At 55.4% G+C, this 19,112-nt stretch overlaps 3 protein-coding genes across 15 annotated transcripts in view; 1 reads left to right on the top strand and 2 right to left on the bottom strand.

Annotated features, from left to right (window-relative positions):
- Positions 1-4,590, bottom strand: part of RNF19B (ring finger protein 19B) — a 28,299-nt gene extending 23,709 nt beyond the window's left edge. The window contains exon 1 of one of the 2 annotated variants that reach the window (XM_055704033.1): positions 2,352-4,590. The gene's annotated coding sequence lies outside the window, so the exon portion shown is untranslated. Of the gene's footprint in view, positions 1-1,784; positions 1,806-2,351 lie in introns of those variants that run through there. The other variant, XM_005447430.4, reaches the window with a different exon arrangement.
- Positions 4,591-4,730: 140 nt separating this feature from the next.
- On the bottom strand, positions 4,731-12,160 carry AK2 (adenylate kinase 2). Of its 2 annotated transcripts, XM_055704035.1 has the most exons (7): positions 12,001-12,159; positions 11,383-11,508; positions 9,382-9,492; positions 9,182-9,276; positions 8,413-8,485; positions 7,650-7,845; positions 4,731-5,555 (listed from the first exon to the last, which is right to left on the bottom strand). In XM_055704035.1, the coding sequence occupies exons 1-7, from the start codon at positions 12,112-12,114 to the stop codon at positions 5,548-5,550; spliced, it is 723 nt and encodes a 240-aa protein (XP_055560010.1). In that variant the 5' UTR covers positions 12,115-12,159; the 3' UTR covers positions 4,731-5,547. The 2 variants fall into 2 exon arrangements, with proteins under 2 accessions (XP_055560010.1, XP_055560009.1); XM_055704034.1 differs by lacking the exon at positions 4,731-5,555 and having other exon boundaries at positions 7,451-7,845; positions 12,001-12,160.
- On the top strand, positions 10,453-18,666 carry AZIN2 (antizyme inhibitor 2). 11 transcript variants are annotated; one of them, XR_008731156.1, is made up of 11 exons: positions 11,390-11,531; positions 13,734-13,848; positions 15,025-15,191; positions 15,290-15,463; positions 16,191-16,363; positions 16,478-16,609; positions 16,942-17,107; positions 17,226-17,360; positions 17,461-17,573; positions 17,837-18,051; positions 18,384-18,522. XR_008731156.1 is itself a non-coding variant. In XM_055703428.1 (11 exons), exons 3-11 carry the CDS (start codon positions 15,093-15,095, stop codon positions 18,523-18,525), a joined length of 1,377 nt encoding a protein of 458 aa, XP_055559403.1. In that variant the 5' UTR covers positions 11,390-11,531; positions 13,734-13,848; positions 15,025-15,092; the 3' UTR covers positions 18,526-18,666.
- Positions 18,667-19,112: the final 446 nt, after the last annotated feature.

The raw sequence follows: 19,112 nt of genomic DNA, 5'->3' as shown, positions 1-19,112 counted from the left end.
CCTCCCGCTGCCCTGGGTTGCTGCAGAGGCTTGCAGGTCCGCAACCCTCTTTTCCCAGGAGGGCTTGTGTTGCAGGCTGCATACCGCCACCCAGAAGAGCACAAGTTCCCATTTATTATATTTCTGTATTATTGTATATCTAGCAGTGAAAGCCTATGGTAGGGACCAACTGCACAGTTCATACAGCATGGCTGTGGAACAAGATTGCATGAAGGCACTAGGAGCGTGTCAAGAGACTCAGCTGCTTCAGCTGATGTGCAGATGCCAGGCTGTGTAATATTCACATGATCATCCCTTTTGCAGTGTAGGCAAGTATAGAGCCAGCTGAGCAGTGGAGAAGGTCAAGGAGGTTTGACTTGGCCTTTCTGCTTAGGAGGTCCTGGTGCCATTCCCCCACTACATTTTGAATAACCTTGAAAAAAATCAAGTTGAAACGTGACTTAGAAGCAGTTCTGGAGGGAGCCAGCTCTGGATGGGTCCAGGCGCTCCCAAACGAGACCTTGCTGGCCATGCAGAACTGCAACCTCGGGGTCTGAAACTGCAGAAAGGCAGTGTTAACTCCTTCCTGCACCCTTCCTAAACTGCATCCTGAAGCCTGGTTCAGGCTGTGCCCAGCAAGGTCTCGTTTGGGAGCGCCTGGGCCCATCCAGAGCTGGCTCCCTCCCACCACAGCTGCCCTGTGCAGCACTGAGGGCTGGCACAGAGAGCTGCTAGCAGGTCCTCTCCTCCCCTGCCCGCCCACGTCAGAGGCATGAAATGCAGCTGGCCACGCAGCCACCTGGGTGACAACACCGCAGCTTGCTCCTAAAAGCCTCCAAGCGTGGGGCCTCTGACCCGTTGCTCCCACAGAAGTCCCACACAGCAGCACAAGCTGTTGCTGTTCACAGAATGACCATAAAATAGACAGTAGTACAGCCGGCCTGGGCCGCTCCCAAATGCTCCCTATAGATCCAGCATCTGTGCCTTCATGGGAGAGGATCGTGCATCTCGCAGCAATAGCCTCCCGCATTTAAAGCATATTTGTGCTCCATATTGCAAATCTGCTCTCTCATGCACTCTCAGGCATTCCTGACCACAATTCTTCATGGCCCCACTGCTGCCCCCAGCCCTTTAACCGACACGGGGAACACGTTATTTCAGCAAAATGGTCATGACAAGAGCATTGGCCTTTTCCTGGTTTTGGATTTCAAACAAGGTTTCTTCAGCCCTACTGAGCTTCTGCTTTGTGCCTCCTTCCATCTCCACCCCAGTACTGGTTTCTAACACCCACAGGGGTTACCAGCAATGGGCTTCTGACCCCAGATGTACTTTCCTCAGTCAGATACACATTGAGGATCGTGATGGGCAAAAGTCCGGTTAGCACAGATTGAGTAAGTGCTAATGAACTCGCTTTCTGGTTTGCTAATGTACTGCAGGGCACTACTGCCCAGCCTGCTTGTAGGTGTACAGTCCGTACACCTCCCGCTGTGGAATCGGAGCTGTAAACCCACCAGCTTTTTCAAGCATTAAAGAACGAGCCCAGCTTTTGGATTAAGAGGAGAGATGAAATTCACTCCAGGGCCATGGGCCAGCAGAGCACATAGGTAGCACTGGCATGCTGCAGGGCACAGAGGTGACCGCCACCCCTTGTTCTCTCCGCTAGCAGATCAGATCCCGTTATGCAACCGTTATGCTAAAAGGCAATACGACATCCAGAGCAGTTTCAAGGACTTTGTTATTTTGCCTTCCAGGTCTGCAGATCCCCAGGATCCACATCCAGATAGCTCCCAGCAATAATTGTGTACCTGGCTGCCTTCCTGAGAACTATTGCTTCCTGGACAGGCAGGGTAAGTGTTGAGGCTGCTAGAGATGTGCAGCTGAGGATTCCCATCCTAAATTCATGCTTCTGGGCTTGGTCCCGGTGCACCAGCTCTGCTTACAGCCTCCTGTTAGTTAGATGCAGCTCAGGGGACTGGGTCTCCAAACTTCTGATTCATTTCATCAACGATTCGTGCTCTAATCCCAAGAGAGAACTCCGATCCCCTTCTCCAGAGAGGAACCAGGGCTGCTCCCCAGTCCCTTTAGCCCATCCTGGAGGTGCAGGTACTCCTGGCTCTTCCCAGCAGTGTCAGTGACACACACAGGGACAACATTTACAGTTTCTGCACCAGCCACCCAGGCACTGACCTGGTATTACTGCCCGAGGACCAAGCCCTCCTGTGGCAGGCTGTTAAGGCATTGTATAATGTTGCTTCTGCCCAAGAGCCACCCCACGCCAGCACGTTAAGCCAGAAAGATGCCGAGGCAGGCTTTGACCTCACAGCCGCTCGTGGAGCCCACCCTGACCCGCTGCCCCCCGGAGCATCTCTTACCTCTCCCCGGAGCCCACTCCTGATGCAGCGCTCTCCCCTCCGCAGTCTCCCTGGCTCTCTCTTCCCCACTCCCCTTCCCTCTGCGCCACCTCCCCGGGTGATGTCAGCGCAGCCCTGCCTCCGCAGCCTCCCCATCACACCCCTCCACAGGCATGCAGCCGCCCATCACACCCCACTGCTGCTTCCCTTCCCAACGGTTGCCACAGCGACAGGAGAGGGAATCCCATCCGCTGTTCCTCCACCTCCCAGGGTCTCGCTTGGTATCACCCACTGCAGCTCTTCCTAAAGAGCTCGGACACCCTGAGAAGGACAGGGTGACAACAGGGAACAGCAGCAGGCAAAGGTCGGTGATGGCCTTGGGAGAAGCCGTGGCTCAACGTACCTGGAAGGGAGAGCAGAGGCAGTCATGGGAAGCAGGCTCAGACAAAACAGGCACTCACTTACCTCACAGCAGTTACCCCCCAGCGCTCTTCCCACCTTTCCACCCCCTCCATTCATCGCTCTCAGCCAGTTCTTTGTTCCTCAGCCCCACGTGCTCGTTCTGTTTCAGGGCTGCACACATGAGTGTGTACAAAGTCTACAGACAAGGGATTTGTGCTCCCTGCCCGCAGCAGGCAGTCTTTGCAGTGTTCTCCTCGCTCCCAGGTCAAGGTCAGAGATCAGATATTGATTGGAAACTTAAGACCAGGCTCCAAACCAGACCACCAGGAGTCGGTGGACTCATTACTACTAACCACAAATCCACAGTGAAAGGTTTTTCTGCAATCTCTGTTGCAGATGGCTTCATCGGCAAGGGAGAAGGGCAGATACTGTATTTTTAGGACTGCAGCACATTTTTAATGGAAAGAGATGGTCCAGGGCTTTTCAACCCTCCCCCCCATCCAAGATGCTGTTTCTTTTCAGCAGAAATATTGCTGCATTAGAGAACAGGTCACTTCCTCTATCAGTGAGAATTCAGTGTCCTATTTGATGCTGGTCCTTGTGCTATAAATAGGAATTTTCCCCTTTTATAGTTGCTGAATAATTGTGTGTATGAAATATGAACACAGTTTTCAAAAGAGTGCCTGATAAGCAGCTTGCTGGAATGAAATGGTTGAACAGAAGGAATTTACAGCACCTGCAGAGCATTGCATGCTGTGGAAAACATTCAAGGTCAACATGACACAGACAGGTCACAGAACAGATCCAATGACAGAAGACATAGGCTCAAGCTAAACAGCCTCCCCACAGCAGCCTTTCCCACAGCACCCCAACAATTCATTTCACACTCTGCACTTAGCTAAGGATCAAACAGAAGAAGCCCAGCCCAGAGGAGCCAAGACTTCTCCATCCCACGTACTAGAAAGCCAGGAGAAGCAGGCAGAACAGGTTTTTAAAACAACAGCAGGCAAGTAGTAGAGGACAAAAATCTCAAACAACAAGGAAAAGCATAGCTTAACATCCATCATCAAAAGAAACAAGGGAAGAACATCACAAGTGCCAGAGTGGCACAAGCTTGCCTTCAAAAGAGAGAGAATGCTAATCTGGAGGTACACAGAGGTAATGAGAACACCAGAGCACACAGAGACTGAATGGTGGAGGAGCAAGAGAGCCCAATTATGCTGAAGAAACCAGTAATTGCTGGAGGAAATGGGTGTATGCAGCCTGACCCTTTCTGATGCTGGTCCACGGTGCCTAAACCAAAGCCCCAAACATGAGCAGGGCTACAAGGGTGGTACCAAAGGCACTGTGGAGAAACAATGACTCTCCATGAGCACGCCACAAACAGCCTTCCTCTGAGATACCTCGGAGCACCAGAGTCCCTGTGGAGGCAGGATACAGGGAGGCCAGGAAATGCTGCTCTTCCCTGCGTTAGAGCAGATTTTGCCCTGTGTATTTAGAGAGACCAGTGGAGAGGAAGGGAGGAATGCAACAAGGTTCGAAAGGCAGAAAAATGTGCAGAAACAGAAGACACAATACGTGGCTTCCAGTTGCTGCAGGAGGAGAGAAGGAAATAACATCAGCTCCTCCACACGCTGGCGATGTGAAGGGAGGAAAAAGGCTAGGAATTACATCAGCTGAAAATACCTGAAAGGAGCTCTGGCTAGAAAGGGTCAGGATACACAGGGGCTCAGTGCTTTCAGCATCACACAAAGAAACAGGAGAGAGAAGACCAGCAAAAGACACTATTGCTATAGCGCTACAAAGCATTGGAACACATTCAGCAAGGAAGAGAGATAAAAGGAATTACAAGCCACATTTTCAAGCACACAGAACAATATCCTTGAGACAGGATCAGGCCCAAGAATCCACCCAGCTCAATTGTTAGTTGGCTATGCTGTCATCTGCCTCCTCATCTTCCACACTGTCTGCAGGTCAAAGAGGACACAGCAACAGATAAAAAATGTAAAGGGGTTATTTTATTATTGATTCAGAGGTTAGACAAGGCACCATTTGATCTAAAAAGAAATGCAAAAAACCAATTAAGTGTTATTTTTTGCAGTCAATTAAGAACGTCTCTTTTGCATTTCTTCAGCATTGTGTGAATTCCAGCTTGGTCAAGACCACAGAGAAGCCACCCCATTGCCAAGTAAGGCAGGCTTGGACTAGAGCCGCAGCCCCTCTGTGCAGCAGGAGAGAAACCTTGAGAAGTCTTTATGCCAGGGTTTAGGACTGCAGCAGAACAAGAAAACCAAAACTTCCAGGAAAAGGCCATGGCATTTTTTTTTTTTTCCTTTCAGAAATGACGAGTCATTTGTTCAGTTTGGTCCTCGCTGACAGGAAGCAACTTTCAAAAAAATCACAGCAAACCTTGCAGTGGCCTTAGAGTACTAACAGCCCATGAGACAAGCCCTGAAAGTCCTGGAGAAACCTGGCACAGCATCTAGCCCTACACTCCTAACAGCTCAAGTACCTACATCTGATCACTGGCGGAGATGTTTTACCCTGTACAAAAATTGTTTTGCCTCCCCAAACAGTGATTTCTCAGGATAAGGCCATCTCCTCTTCACAATGATTCCGCTGAATAAAAACTCCAAACAAAACCCAACCAAATTAGCCCCCAAATCCCTTGTCTACCACCTCCTTTTCCCCCTCCCATCAATCATAACCCCGCACCAGCTGCCCTCCCTGCCTCCCCCTCCACCCAGGGGAGGGCTGCAATGGGTGATGTAGCAGAGTGTGCAGCGTTTGGTGGTGTCGCATCTGGTTCACGGAGTCACTCAGCTGGAATAAATGGGAACAAAGAGAAAAAAAATAGATTTAGGGAAAAAACCAAAATTAATCATGGTTTATGGCAGAACAAGGCTCGTGAGCTGGATGCAAAGTGAGCACAAGGGGGAAAAGGAACGAAAAGTGGAAGAACACATTGTTCTTGCTGTGGAGTAAAACCATGACCAAATCCAAGAACACCAGCTGGCCGGGAACCCTTTCCTGCCATTATAGCAGCGTGTAGGGAGCTGCAGCTCTCTCAAGATGCCCAGATAAAAGCTGCTCCCAGTCAGAATTTCTTTACAGTCACCGAGATGCTAGGGCAGCTTTAAAACACACTTTCCACCACCCTGCAGCACAGCAGTCCTATGCCAAATGCTACCCTGACCTCCCAGCACACCGACACGCACTGGGAACAGAAACAATCGACAAGGCAACGGCCATCTGGGGATCTCAGGGGACTGCAGGCTGCTGACGAAACCAGCACCGTTTACTTTCAAACCCTCTCTCCCCACAATCACGTGCTTTCAAGAGCAACAAGTCAACTGCTTTCAGTTCCTGGTGTTATTTCCAGTTTGCTGGAAGGGAAGAGGTTGTTTTCCTAGAAAGGATATATGAGGACAGAGAGGTATTTTCAGACAAAAGAGAAATTATCAAGAAAAAAAAAAAAAAGAGCAAGGGATTCCTGAGGATTAGGCATCTGCTCTAGGCACACAGGCCACAGCAGCTCAGTGCACAGGAGGGAGACAGGCCGCCTCCTCCAAAGAGAAGGGTACTCTGTAACACTAAATCAGTAAACATCCACAGAAGGCCAAAGGACAAAGTTTCATCTGGGCCAATCTGCATTTACAGCGAGGTCCTCTAGGAAGGGCTAGAATTCTGCATGGGCAAAGGTTATCACCAGCCTCGCAGGGTCACCATATAGCATCATAATGCCCCCCAAAAGCCAGGGTACTAACCACACTGCGCATGGTGCCCTCAAATGGACAGCCTGACAAAGCTGTTTGATTTGCTCAAGAAACAAGTACATTTCCATGGTCTCATAATGAAGGTCGTTGGCTCAAGGGCACACGAAGCCAGCAGTTAATAACGCTGTCTCTTGAGCCTTGAAAAATCATTTGTTTTGCAATAAGGCTTTATTTAGACCTCAGGATCAGGAGAAGCTCAACACATCTTCATCTTCCTGGCCAAAGCCAAGGCAAGAGTGAAGAGATAAAACCCAAGTCTTTTTCTTGTCCTCAGGAGATCCCAACTTGCCACATACAGCGACTGTCAGACCAGAGACTTCATGTTATTTAAAAAAAAAAAAAGGCAAAAAGCATCTCACTAATATTTGCTGCGTTGGGGTTCACAAATGAGAAGAGGCTGAAACCTCCCAGCTCTCACCCACCCTCTCCGTGCCCCACAAGCCCCATCAGAACAAAAGACAGGCTGTGCTCTCAGGTAACCTGCCGTCCCACAGAGAGTAAAACACGTACGACAAGAACAAGTTCTCACCCAGCCCCGAGCAGCAGCAGGCTGCACTCATGCACACAGCCAGACTGTCCCTCCCATGGCTCTCCCTGGGCTGACACACACAGACAGAACCTTTCACATGCTTCCCACAAGCAAACCCGTGTTTTGTTTCCTGCAGCGGACAGAGCATCACCTATCCAGCACCCTGTGAAGGTCCTTCCCCCAACAGCTCAGTCCAGATCTCCAACCTTCTGCCACTCCCCTGCGGAGCAGCCAGGAGGAGCTGAAAGTACAGTTCCTTCCAGGGAGCTACAGCTCTAGAATGAAACAAGCGCCTTTGGATCCCAAAGGGGTGCAAACCCCCATTTCTGGCAGCGTGTGCTTGGGCTCGCTGCGACCTCTAGGGGACAAATCTCTGGCATGCGCAGACAGACTGATGTTCACATATACCGAGATGGAGACCGTTAACAGCTTGTTTAATTGAGAATTAGCACAGCCCTGCCTTGGGCTGCATTGCCTTGTCCCCCCTCCTCTTCTACTCTGCTTAGCTCTTCACCTTCCCTGGCCCCAGAGAGACAGAGATGGAGAGACAGAGAGGAAAGGGAGAGCTCCGTCCTGGGACAGAGCCCTAAATGAACATAACCAGGTCTTTACATGTTGCTCTCGAGAAGGCTGCCAGGATGCTAGCAAACACCACGTCGGGAGACTGGGAGGCATCCACCGCCGTATGGATCCCTCGCTTGCTGTAGTAGGAGACCAGGGGAGAGGTCTGCGTGTGATAGGCCTTCAGGCGGGTTTTCAAGGCTGTTTCATTATCGTCCGAACGACGGATCAGGGGCTCTCCAGTGACCTGGGAGAAGCAAGGGGACAACCTCCAGCTAGCTGCAGCCTGGCACACTCCCCCCTTCTCTCCACAGCTATGACAACCCCTGCTCCCCTCCTCCAAGACAGGCTACAATGCAGAGCTGCAGGGTGGTCCCCAGGTCTGCAGGGGAGCGTGGGGTGAACCCAGAGCAGCTGAAACAAGTCCCAGAGCAGTCACTGAAGAGGGGATACAGCACCATGGTCCTGCCCCCATACACCACTCTGCTTGCTAGAAGGAGCCTCGAAGGCAGACACCAGCTACAGTTGGCTTCCCAGGAGAGAAACCAGTCAGAACCCACCACAATTTCAGCTATGGACACAGTCCAACAAGTTCTGAGGCTGACAGAGCCCAGGCTGGCCCTGCAGAATAGCCATGCCCTTCACTCATCCCGCCAGACTCCCCACGGTGTTGTCGGCTCAGGCTGCCCAGGCAGTTCCCCACACTCCCCAGAAAACCAGGACAGAAGGAAAGAACTTAGTTTTTTCCAGGGATGCTGCAAAGCATCAGCTAAACCCAAAGCAACATAAGTTGTGGCCTTGGGAGCTCACATACATCGTCCTTCATGTGCTCTTTCGGGGGTCTGAACTCCTCGTGATAAGAGCGGCCACTCGCTGGGTGAATCAGCCTAAGAGAGAAAGCAAGTGTCAGCAGAGTAGCCCAGTGTGAAGACAAGGTCTCCTGAACCTGCCACTCATCAGCACAGAAACATCTGCAATAACAACCCAATTAGCCTCTCTCTGCTAAGAAAAATCTCTTTAGTTATTTCTGTATCAAGGGCCACTTCAGGCATTTGAAAAAAGCAGCTGTGCTAGAAGATGGAAAAGAGATTTTTACTTTAGGCTTTTCTGGGGAAAGCGGTTAGCTCCTGGAGGTGAGGGTGACAGTGCAGCAGCAAACACTGGGAGACATCTGTGTGCCTGCACAGCCACAACTGACCCTGGACAGAGTGTTCGGCAGTGCCTGAACACCTATGCACGGTGTCCTGCGTAAGGGAGTAGTAATGGCTCCGGAGAAGCAAGAGCATGAAGACATTAGCTGTCAGACACCAGGCTTAAAGGCTGAGCTGGGTCACCAAGGACACCGAATCATCTCGGCAGCCCCTATTTATAAGGCAACGAAGGGGCTGTTCAAGCCCAGGCACGGGAGAGCAGGTGAGCGATCAGGGCAGGAAGGCTCAAACAGAGCAGAAATCTAACACGGAGCAGTACTGCAGCTAGCCCTAAGCACTGCCAGAGTGAACCTGGGATCCAAAATTAGGACACTCTCCCACAGACTACGAAAACCTGCCCCATGCACTGGGTGTTTGGGAGAGAAGGATTACCGTCCAGTGATTCTCCGGATCAGCAAGGAGTCAGGGATGCTGAACTCAATGACGGAGTCCAGCTTTTCTCTCCTCTTCTCCAGGAGCTCATCCAGCTGCAGCAGAACACACCCAGCTCAGAGGGGCAGAAGCATGGCCAAGGGACTCCCGTCTCCAGGGAAGGAGATGCCAGAGCAGTCCCCAAACAGGAGCTCACGTACCATTTCAGCCTGCTTCACCGTGCGTGGGAAGCCGTCCAGGAGGAAGCCGTTCTTGCAGGGAGGGGAGTCAAGGTTGTTCTCAATCAGCTCCACCACCATCTCATCACTCACCTGCGGAGAGGAGAGACAGACACATGGTGAAGAGGGACACCCCAGTTTTACACGCAGCTGCCTCTAGAGCTGCTGTACTCACGCCAGTGTCCAGGCTGCATCAGGCCCCTTTTAGAGCCGTTTCTGGTCCCAGAAGCGGCAGCCACAACGCAGGGCACTGCTGTTAACAGGGCAAAAGCTGCATGTTCAGACCTGTCCATGTCAGAGAAGTGCTCCCTGCCATGGTTGTCAACACATATTTCACACCAGGGACACTCCAGCCTGTGCAGGGACTTGGACTAGTGCTGTAACCTCACTGTTACAAAGGTTGCTGTATTTCAAGGGAGACAGTCAGCTTGAAGAACTGTTTTGATTATTTTTTTTTAAAACCAATTCACAATACAAAATATCACCATAACCTTTATTTCCTGTTACTTTGTACCTTCACCCACACATCCCCCTCAGTAGGCAGGCCTGGGCAGGAAGGGCAAAGCAGGTGAGTTGCTCATTGACTCTTGTAAACCTTGTACGAAGGTAAATGCCCAATACTTCCTGACACGCTCTGGCCTCGCTGGATAGTTTTTCCCCATATCACGATCCCAGCATACTGCTGGGATTAATGCCTTGTCTTCACTGCAGCATTTGGATAGTACTAACAGATGCTGCAGCCCCAACAGTAGCTGTTTATTTGAGAGTAGCTCTCCTCAGCAGCTCTTTTTTCTCCAGCACACGCAGCTGGGACCCAGCAGGACTGGGGACCACACCATCACAGCACACAAACAAGAGCCCTGGAGCAGGAAGCGTAAGGGTGGGGAGCAGTCTGCGTGAAGCAACAAGTCACTTCTGCACTTTCCTGATTACCCTGCTTGGAGAAAGGGGTCCTGCTTCATCATCAAGCGTAAAAACCCAACCCGAAGGCTGCTGTGCTCCCAGCTGAGTTATCACAGAGCCAGACCACGCTGCAAAGATACACCCACCGAGCAGCCCAGTGCCGGCTGCCACACACACACGTGGCAGATACCACCAGCCGTGCCAGATAACGTCCCCTATCTTTCATAACCAGCTGGGACACTGCAGGCTCGGTGTTGCAATGCAAGCTTTGAGCAAAAGCTGGAGATAAGCCACGTCGCTCTTCCCACCTGTGGCCCGCAGATTCTCCGTGGGGTCTTATGAGCCCACGCCAACCAGAAGCGATGCTCAAGACCCACCCCACTTCGCCTTGGGGTGAGTTGCTGCAATTTGCTGTCCCTCAAGTTTCCCTAAGATATTTCAGTTATTTTAGCAAGACAGTTGGACATTCAGAAAATGAATGTGTCAAAGATCTTAACTCTTGTCTCTTGGGGATCCAAAGTGTCTCTCTCTCACAGCACTACACAGCACCCACCCCACCCCAGGTCTATTTTTACCTTACAGTTACAGGCAAATAGCATTTATGCAAGAGCTGGGATGCAGATGAACCCTCTGAACAAAGTCTTCCACCCCACAGGAGTCCAGGCATCATGTGAAGGAAGCCAGGAGCTGCAAAGCATGGCTGTGAGACCCTGTCACTCCGCGAATAAACCTGCACCTCAAACAGCATTGCAGAGCCACAGCAGCCAGCCAAGCCACATCCCATGAGCAGAAAAGCAACGTGAAAAAGAAAAAAAAGAAAGAAAGAACCAACCCAGGGACACAGGCTTCTGGTAAGCAAAGAAGAATTTTGAAGAGGAAGGATGTTTTTATAGGATGCTTCTCCTGCAGGATAATGAGAGGGAAAATCCCTACCCCACCCCTGCCTTCACCCTGCAATCTGCCTCCCGCCACTAATTGGGTTTTGTCACTGAGGCTTCTAATTAGACGGTGCTTTTGACTGCTCCGGTTCCAGGTGCTGCCAGCTCACCGCCCCTCCCGGCACATCTCCCCACTACCCACCAGCTTCCCCGCATCCATCGTCTCTTTGAGCCGCTTGCCCAGGTCGGAGCCGGAGGCCACCATGGCCCGCAGCATGTCCCCGGTGGCCAGGTGGCAGACGCAGTAGGTCTCAGCCAGCTTCGGGGCCTGCCGGAGAGGACAGACAGGGGGTAAGCTCCCCGTGGGGGGGTGGGGGGCAGGACCCCGGGGGCTCAGGCCCAGCCGGGGGCTGGATCCCCCTCCCGTGGGGGTCTACCGCCACCCGCAGCGGCGGGACGGTCGGGGCCCGGCCGACACGTGGTGGGCCCGGCACAACAGCCCGGAGGGCAGGTAGCTGCGGGAGGCGGGGGCAGGCACCGGGCCCCTGGAGAGGGGCTCCGGGACAAAGGACTCCGGGTCCCTGCGGGCGGGAGGCCCGTGTGGCCGAGCCCCCGGGGGAAGGCAGGCGCGGTGCCCTCCGGAGCAAGGGCAGGCCGCACGCCCCAGGACCTCGGCAGGAAGAGGCCGGGCACCCGCGTCCCTCCAGGCGGGGGCTCAGACGCCGGGCGGGCCCGGCCCGTGCCCGCCGACCTGTCCCAGGAGGGCAGCCCAGGACACCCGCACCGCTCCCGTGCAAAGGGCCCTCACGTGTCCCCTCACCTGCGTGCCCTTGCCGGCGCCGGGCGGCCCCAGCAGGACGGCGCGGATGCCCTGCCGCAGCCCCGGGCCCGGGGCCTGCCCGCGGCCGCCCCCCGCCTGCGCGCTCGGAGCCATGGCCGCCGCCGACTGCGCGCCCGTCACGGGGGCGGTGACGCCGGGGCAGCGGGCGAGTGGGCGGGGCTCCGCCGCGGGTGGGCAGGATTTCGCGTGTAGCGGGCGTGGTTTCGCAGCGGATAGGCGTGGCTACAAGGTAGTGGGCGCGGTTTCGCAGCGAGTGGGCGGGGCTACGTAAGTAGTGGACGTAGTTTCACAGCGTGTGGGCGTGGCCACGTAGGTGGTGGGAACGGGTTTGCAGCGGGGGGCGTGGCTACGTATGTGGTGGGCGCGGTTTTGCAGTGGGTGGGCGTGGTTCCGCGGCACGGCGTGGGTGACAGCGCGCCGTGCTGGCGCGGCGTGGGTCGGCGGCTGCTGCGTGGGCCCGGTTCCCCCCGCTGCACTCCGGAAAGCGAGCCGAGAGCCGGCACCGCTCTGCCCTCCTCCCGGCCCGCTGCTCTCTGCAGGGCTCCGCCGTCCTGCCTGGCACGGTGCAGGGCTGGGCGCTGGGCTGGAGCACCGGGAAAACAGGCCAGGATCTCACGGGCGCTTCCTTGGCGCTGGGTGCTGGGATAGTCCCTGGCAAAGCCAAGACGACAGTGTTGAATACAGGAGCCCAGGAGCAGTCGTTCCCTCTCACTCCTCAGTGAGGGCACCCACCCCTCCACATACAGAACACTGTCTCCTCAGCGGCACCAGAGAGGGAACTGCAAATTAACAAGAAGAAAGAAAAAATCCCCTGCTCAGCTGGTGGTATTTGTGGGATGGAGTGGTGGAACTGTTTCCAAGTGCACAAATGCAGGCAAAGACAGGACTGATCGATCTGAGGGGGCATCTGCATGTATGGCAGAGCTGGATCTGCTGTCTGGGAACCCACCGAATCCAGCAGTGGCACAACAAGGGCAGAATCAGTCCCTGACGTCTTCCCGTCTACCTTCCTTGGCCGGTGTCCCAGCCAAACAGGCGCTGCTCAGCCTTTAATCTGCAGGAGGCCTCGTTTTCCTGGCAGCAGCGTTTCAGAGGTATTCTGGGCTCTCTTCCCCTCAAGGGTTCCTGTACACGCAATGCGTGCACAGCCACGAGCGCCCTTGCACCAGGGCTGGGCTGCAGGTAGGCTCGCCATGCTCCGCACCGTCAGGCTGGGGATGAACTGCTGGCACGGTGGGGACTCAGTGAGAACCTAGGGTGTCTGCTGCGGGGGGGAGCATTTCCCAAAAGTGATGAAGGATGCTCGGAGGCAGCTCAGCCAATGGGGTGGCTGGGTTTTGTTGCCATGGCTATGGTGAGGCAGAGCAGGGAGCGGGGTACTGGGATACAAGGGGTGCAGGGCCCACCCCCCACCCCCAGGGTTAGCTGGTCCAGGGGCTTAGGGCAGGCAGGGAACCGGAGCAGGACAAACAGCCACTGCTGGGGCCAGTTCATTCTCTTGGCAGACCCATGGGCATAATCTGCTTAAATGCTTTCTAAGGTAACGGGGTTGGGGGGACTGCGCGGGCTGCTGGGGAAGCTGGCTTGCCTGGCACAGTGAGGAGGGGGCTGATGAGGGATGCCTGCGATTGCCAAGTTTTGGGAATAGCGGGTGGAGGGCATCCTGCCATCAGTACCCCTCTCCCTCATTAACCCCTTGCACTTCTCCCCAGAGACCTCGAACCCCCAGCCACAGCTACACCTTGGGGTGCTGCAGGAGCTTGGTGTTCTTTGGGGAGCCCCCCTGGCAGCACGCCTAGTCACCTGGGAGGGAGGCACTGGACCCCGGTAAGGAGGGGGTGTCCGAGGCTGGGGCATGTTTTCCTAGGGCTGACAGGAATGACCCACTTAATTGCTTATTGTTTCTGTGTCCAACCAGGGCGGGCTGGGTGCTGGTTAGTGATGTCTCTGGGGAGTGAAGGGTAAGGCTAGAGGAGTCGCTCTCCTTTCCTGAGTATGAAGCTCTAAGAGCTTGAAAACCCAATTTTTCTCCCCATTCCCCATCTCTGAAGTTTGCTGGTGGTGCTTGCTCAATGGATTACAACACCCTGCCACTCCGGGATCAGTGTGGTCTTTGTCCTAGTGCCCACCCGAAATGTCGTAAGTAGGTCTCTGCAGAGGAGGAGGTGCTGTGCAGCTCTGAGAAATGAAACCTCTGTCTCCTCACTTCAGCTCTGAGAGACCATGTTCCTGTAAGAGCCCTGGAGCTAGACCTGGATTACTGGAGTCGAAATGTTTCCTGAGAGCCTGAGCTAGGTCATCGGTTCCCTGGGTTATGGGATGGGATGGATCCAGGGGAGGAGGCTGTTAAAGCTAAGTGTGCAAATTTAAAGCTGAAGGTTTTAAGTGTGCGAGCCAGGAAACATTGTTCAGCTTAACTTGTCCCCTTGGTCCACACCCTGTGCCATGGGAGAGACGTGAAATGAACCACAGCATGAATCCAGACCATCCTCAGGTCAGCCGGTGTCAGTGAGTGGCCTGTGCTGAGCTCTTTAAGGATGCCTCCCTTTTCCTGGGGCTTGTGTGCCTGGGAAGGTGGGTCTGTGAAACTTCAGCTATTTGGAAACCGCAAGGGAACTTCACCCTGTGCGATGTACAGCAGATCTAGCTACATGCCAGAGCGTGAAGGGACACGTTCTGGCATATATAGGCCATCCTCTTTGCAGTGAAATTGGCTTTGTTGTTAACTGTGTTGGTGCCTGAACTGCTGCTGAAGACAGGGCTGCTGCGTGCCAGAAGAAAGCTCTGAACTGCTGAGAAAAGTGTCTCCTCCACCTGGAGAAAATGCTTTAACCCAGAGCAGGGCCCTCAGCTGAGGCACTGGTTTGGAGGAGAGCAGCAGAGGGCTTTACCCAGGGCAGCGCTCCCATGGTCGGGACAGGGAGCACCCCAGGGTGCAGGCTGGGTGCTGTACGCTGGTGGAGTTTCTGGTCCCTACCCCTAATATTCCCTTTCCTTCTACAGTGTGTTGCATACTTAGAAGTCATACCCTACCTGAGGAGGCATTAAACTAGCGTTAGCACACCCTGACCATGAATGGGTACCTGAACGAATCCAATTTCATGATGGTGGAGGAAGGCTTCACCACCAGAGACCTCCTGGAGAACATCCTGGTGGAGCTGTGCCGGGCGGTAAGGGCTGGTGGCTCTGCTGCTCCCCAGCAGCCAGCACCTGCTTGGCAGAGACGGTCGTGGCGAGGCGACTGCTGCTCACTCCGGCTTTCTCCTAGAGCAACCAGCAAGCCTTCTTTGTGGCGGACCTTGGGGACATTGTGAAGAAACACCTGTGTTTCCTGAAGGCCTTGCCCCGTGTGAAACCCTACTTCCCAGTGAAGTGCAACAGCAGTGAAGGAGTGATTCGACTGCTGGCTGAGCTGGGGGCAGGCTTTGCCTGTACCAACAAGGTAGGGCTGTGGGAGGACGGCTCGGGTGAGCATCCCTTGGCCATTTGTGGGAGAGTGGCAGAGCTCACCGTTCATTAGATGACATTTATAGGGGCAGGAGTTTCCCTCTGCTGTCAAAACCCTCCTGACTCAGCCCAGAAATCCCCATCCACGCTTGTCTGGTCACCCTTTGACCAACATTCCTGTCTCTGGAACTGGTGTCCCAGCTGGCAGGCTTGGCTGGTGGCAGGGCACGTCCCTGGGGTGCCACTGCCACAGCCATCCAATTCTTGGTGGCTTTAAGCCTTGTCCCTCCTGCTTGTCATTTGCAATAGCCAGATTTCCAGGAAGGAACCAAAGTTAACCCATGTAATTAGATAGGACGTGTTACCAGGAGGAGAAAGTGCAAAGAGTTGTGACAGCTCAGACCCGCGCTGCAGCCGTCAGCCTCACTGCAGCTCACAGGTGACATATGGACCAAACCCACACCTACTAAACCTGCTGGTTTTCTCTCCTCCTGGTCTCACGCTGCTTGTAAACATCTTGCCGCAGCCTGCCCCTGCCAGGACAAAGTCCACTGTGATCCCTTGGAGCTCTTGTGGATTTTCCTTTGAAAAGCCCAGGCTGCAATGCTGGCAGTTTGCCCTCCACAATGCTGCAAGCTGGCCGAGGCCCTGGGCTGACCGTGCCCAGGCGTGGGCAGCACCGGTCCCAAGGATCTGCCCACACGCATGTCGTATCCCCACAGGTGGAGATCGCACGGGTTCAAAACATCGGCGTCCCAGCTGACAAGATCTTCTACAGCAGCCCCTGCAAGCAGGTTGCCCACATCAAGTACGCGGCCAGCCACGGTGTGCAGCTGATGACCTTCGACAATGAGGTGGAGCTGAGCAAGGTGGCCAGGAGCCACCCTCGTGCCAGGTGGGTGTCCGGCGGCATCGGTGGAGCGTGGGGCTGGAGTAGGAGCTGGGGGGGTGGCTGTGGGGTGAGAGAGGGCCTGAAGACCCCTCAACGCAGTGTGGCTTTGCTCTGCAGGATGTTATTGGGTATCGCTGCTGATTCCAGCCCTTCTGCCCACCCGAGCATGGCGTTTGGGACCACGCTCGAGTCCTGCCGGCACCTGCTAGAGACAGCGAAGGAGCAGGCTGTGGAGGTTGTTGGCATCAGGTATGGCGCATGGTCCTTTGTCCACAGGGGTGCTCAGCCCCGGCTGGACCAGGCTATGGGAAGCTCTGGGGGCCATAGACCCACCACTGCTGTGGCTGGGAGCAAGGTGAAGGCAGAGACTGGCGGAGGCTGACCCTTGCTGGGACCAGTTTGGGGCATTTAGCCCTCGGAGGGGGGCTGGGGGGCTCTGCGGGGCTGGCCAAGCAGTCTGGCTTGGGATGGTGCCCGAGAATCACAGAGCTGCCCGCAGTGAGCGATAATCCCAGCGCCATGTCCCCTCGCTGCCATCTGGGGACCAGTGAACCCTGCTGAAAGAGGGGGTGTCCCCTCAGCTTTCACCTGGGGAGCCGCGGGCTGGAGCCCCAGGCCTTTGCTCGGGCTGTGGCTGCGGCGCAGCTGGCCTTTGACGTGGGCACGGAGCTGGGCTACCAAATGCGCCTCCTGGACATCGGAGGGGGATTCCCTGGCACCGAGGACACCAGAGCTCCGTTCGAAGAGGTATGTGGCTCCCAACACGTGCGCTCAGCAGGCAGAGTGAGGCTGGAGGGTATTCCTGGGTCTGGCTCCCTGCGGGGGGGCTGAGCTAACCGAGGGGGAACATCTTCTTCCCCTCCAGATGGCTGCCATGATCAACTCTGCCTTGGACTTGTATTTCCCAGACGGCTGCGGGGTGGAGATTGTTGCAAGACCCGGGCGATACTACGTCACCTCCGCCTTCACCTTTGCTGCCAGCATCACTGCCATGGAAGAGGTTCCCACAGAGCAGCCTGGCTCTGACGGTGGGTGGGATGGTGGGATGGACCCACCTGTGTGCCTGAGCCCCCCTGAGCCCTCTCCCTGCTCCCTTCCAGAGGAAGACTCTGTCAGCAAGAAGAGCCTGGTGTACCACCTCAGCGATGGCATCCACGGCACCTTCAGCTGCCTCCTGTTTGACAGCCCCTGCCCCAGCCCTCAGCTGCACAAGGTGAGGGTCCGGGCTGCTTTGAGGAGACCCCAGCAGGTCCCTCACACTGTGTTGCATCACCTCAGCTGACCCTGCTCCCCTTTGCATCGTGGCTGGCCCCAGGCTCCGTGCCAGGGGGGAGCAGAGGCTTTGGGGATGTACCCGGAGAGCCGGAGTCTGTGGGCTCCCACGGTTGGATCTTCAGGGCAGATGGAGGTGGATGCAGGTCACTGTGGCACTGCTGCATCCTCATCCCCTGCGGCTGCTCGGTGTGTCCCCTGCAGAGACCCTGCCCAGACCACCCCTCGCACAGCAGCAGCCTGCGGGGCCCCCCGGGACACGCGGAGGATCACATTGCTGACGGCCTGGAGCTGCCCGAGCTGCAGGTTGGGGACTGGCTGATTTTCAAGGATATGGGTGCCTACACCATCGCAAGCTCGGCCCCGCTCGGGGGGTGTCCCCAGCCGCAGATCACCTACGCTATGTCCCGCGTGGCCTGGTAAGAGGTGGTCCTGCGTGAGCAGGGAGAGGGGGAGGGCAGAATCCCGTGGGAGATGCTGTCTGTCCCTGCCCAAGGCAGAGGGTCAAACCTGAGTCCCAGAAACTGGAGAGTCAGGGGGTAATCCCAGCCTCAGAGGTCAAAACCTGGCCGCAAAGGCAAAACTCACATTATTTTAAATACTGACAGACTTGAGCCAGTTTTTCACTGGGGAAGCTGCGGGTGGCTCATCTCCAGCTGTTGCTCTGGGGGCATGAGACCCCCGGTGCTCCCTTTTCCCCACACCCACCCTGCACAAGGAGGTGCTCCCCTCAGCTGTCTCCCGCTTGCAGGAAAGCCGTCCAGCTCTTCCTGGGGAAGCCGCCAGCAGCAGAAGACGACCGCGAGACCCTCTGCGCCCCACTATCCTGCGGCTGGGAGACGGCTGAGGCGCCGTGCATCACCCCGGCCTTGGCGCCGGCCAGCATCATCTGAGCAGCAGCGGTGCCGGCGGTGGGTACCAGCCCCGCGGTGACCGGGATGTGGCAGCATGTCCTGCCTGGCATCATCCCGCTCCGCTCTCCCAGGGGACCCACCACGAGGACTTTGGAGCACAAACCATAAATGTTGTTCCTGCTGCTGGTGCGGTGGCGTCTGCCTCCCAAAGGGGTCTGGGCGGGTGTGTGTGGGGGTCTATTTGGGGTTATTTTTAAGAGTTATGGTAATAAATGGTGGTCCGGCACAGCTCAGGGATTGGGATGCAGGCTGGAGGTGGCAGCGAATCAGTGTGCGGTGAGCAATTAGCTGCGTAACGAGGCTTTGCTCATTAGGGAAGGTTAACAAGACCCTGGAAGCTGGGACTGGGGGAACTGGAGGGCACTGGGAGGACTGTGATGTATGGGTGTGGGGTGCACTGGGAGCAGTGGGACATGTAAATCACATGCTCTCATGTGATACTGGGGGCACTTGCTGGGGTGGGGGCAGTGGGGAGGTGTTGCTCTGGGGAGCACTGGGGGAGCCCGGGGAAGGCACTGGGAGTACTGGGGTGGCTGCCACAGTGGGTAACGAGGCTTTGCTTGTTA

Source organism: Falco cherrug, chromosome 3 (genome assembly GCF_023634085.1).
Source record: "Falco cherrug isolate bFalChe1 chromosome 3, bFalChe1.pri, whole genome shotgun sequence".
Taxonomy (NCBI): domain Eukaryota; kingdom Metazoa; phylum Chordata; class Aves; order Falconiformes; family Falconidae; genus Falco; species Falco cherrug.
Note: the sequence above shows the minus strand (reverse complement) of the source record. Positions and strands in the feature narration are given on the sequence as shown.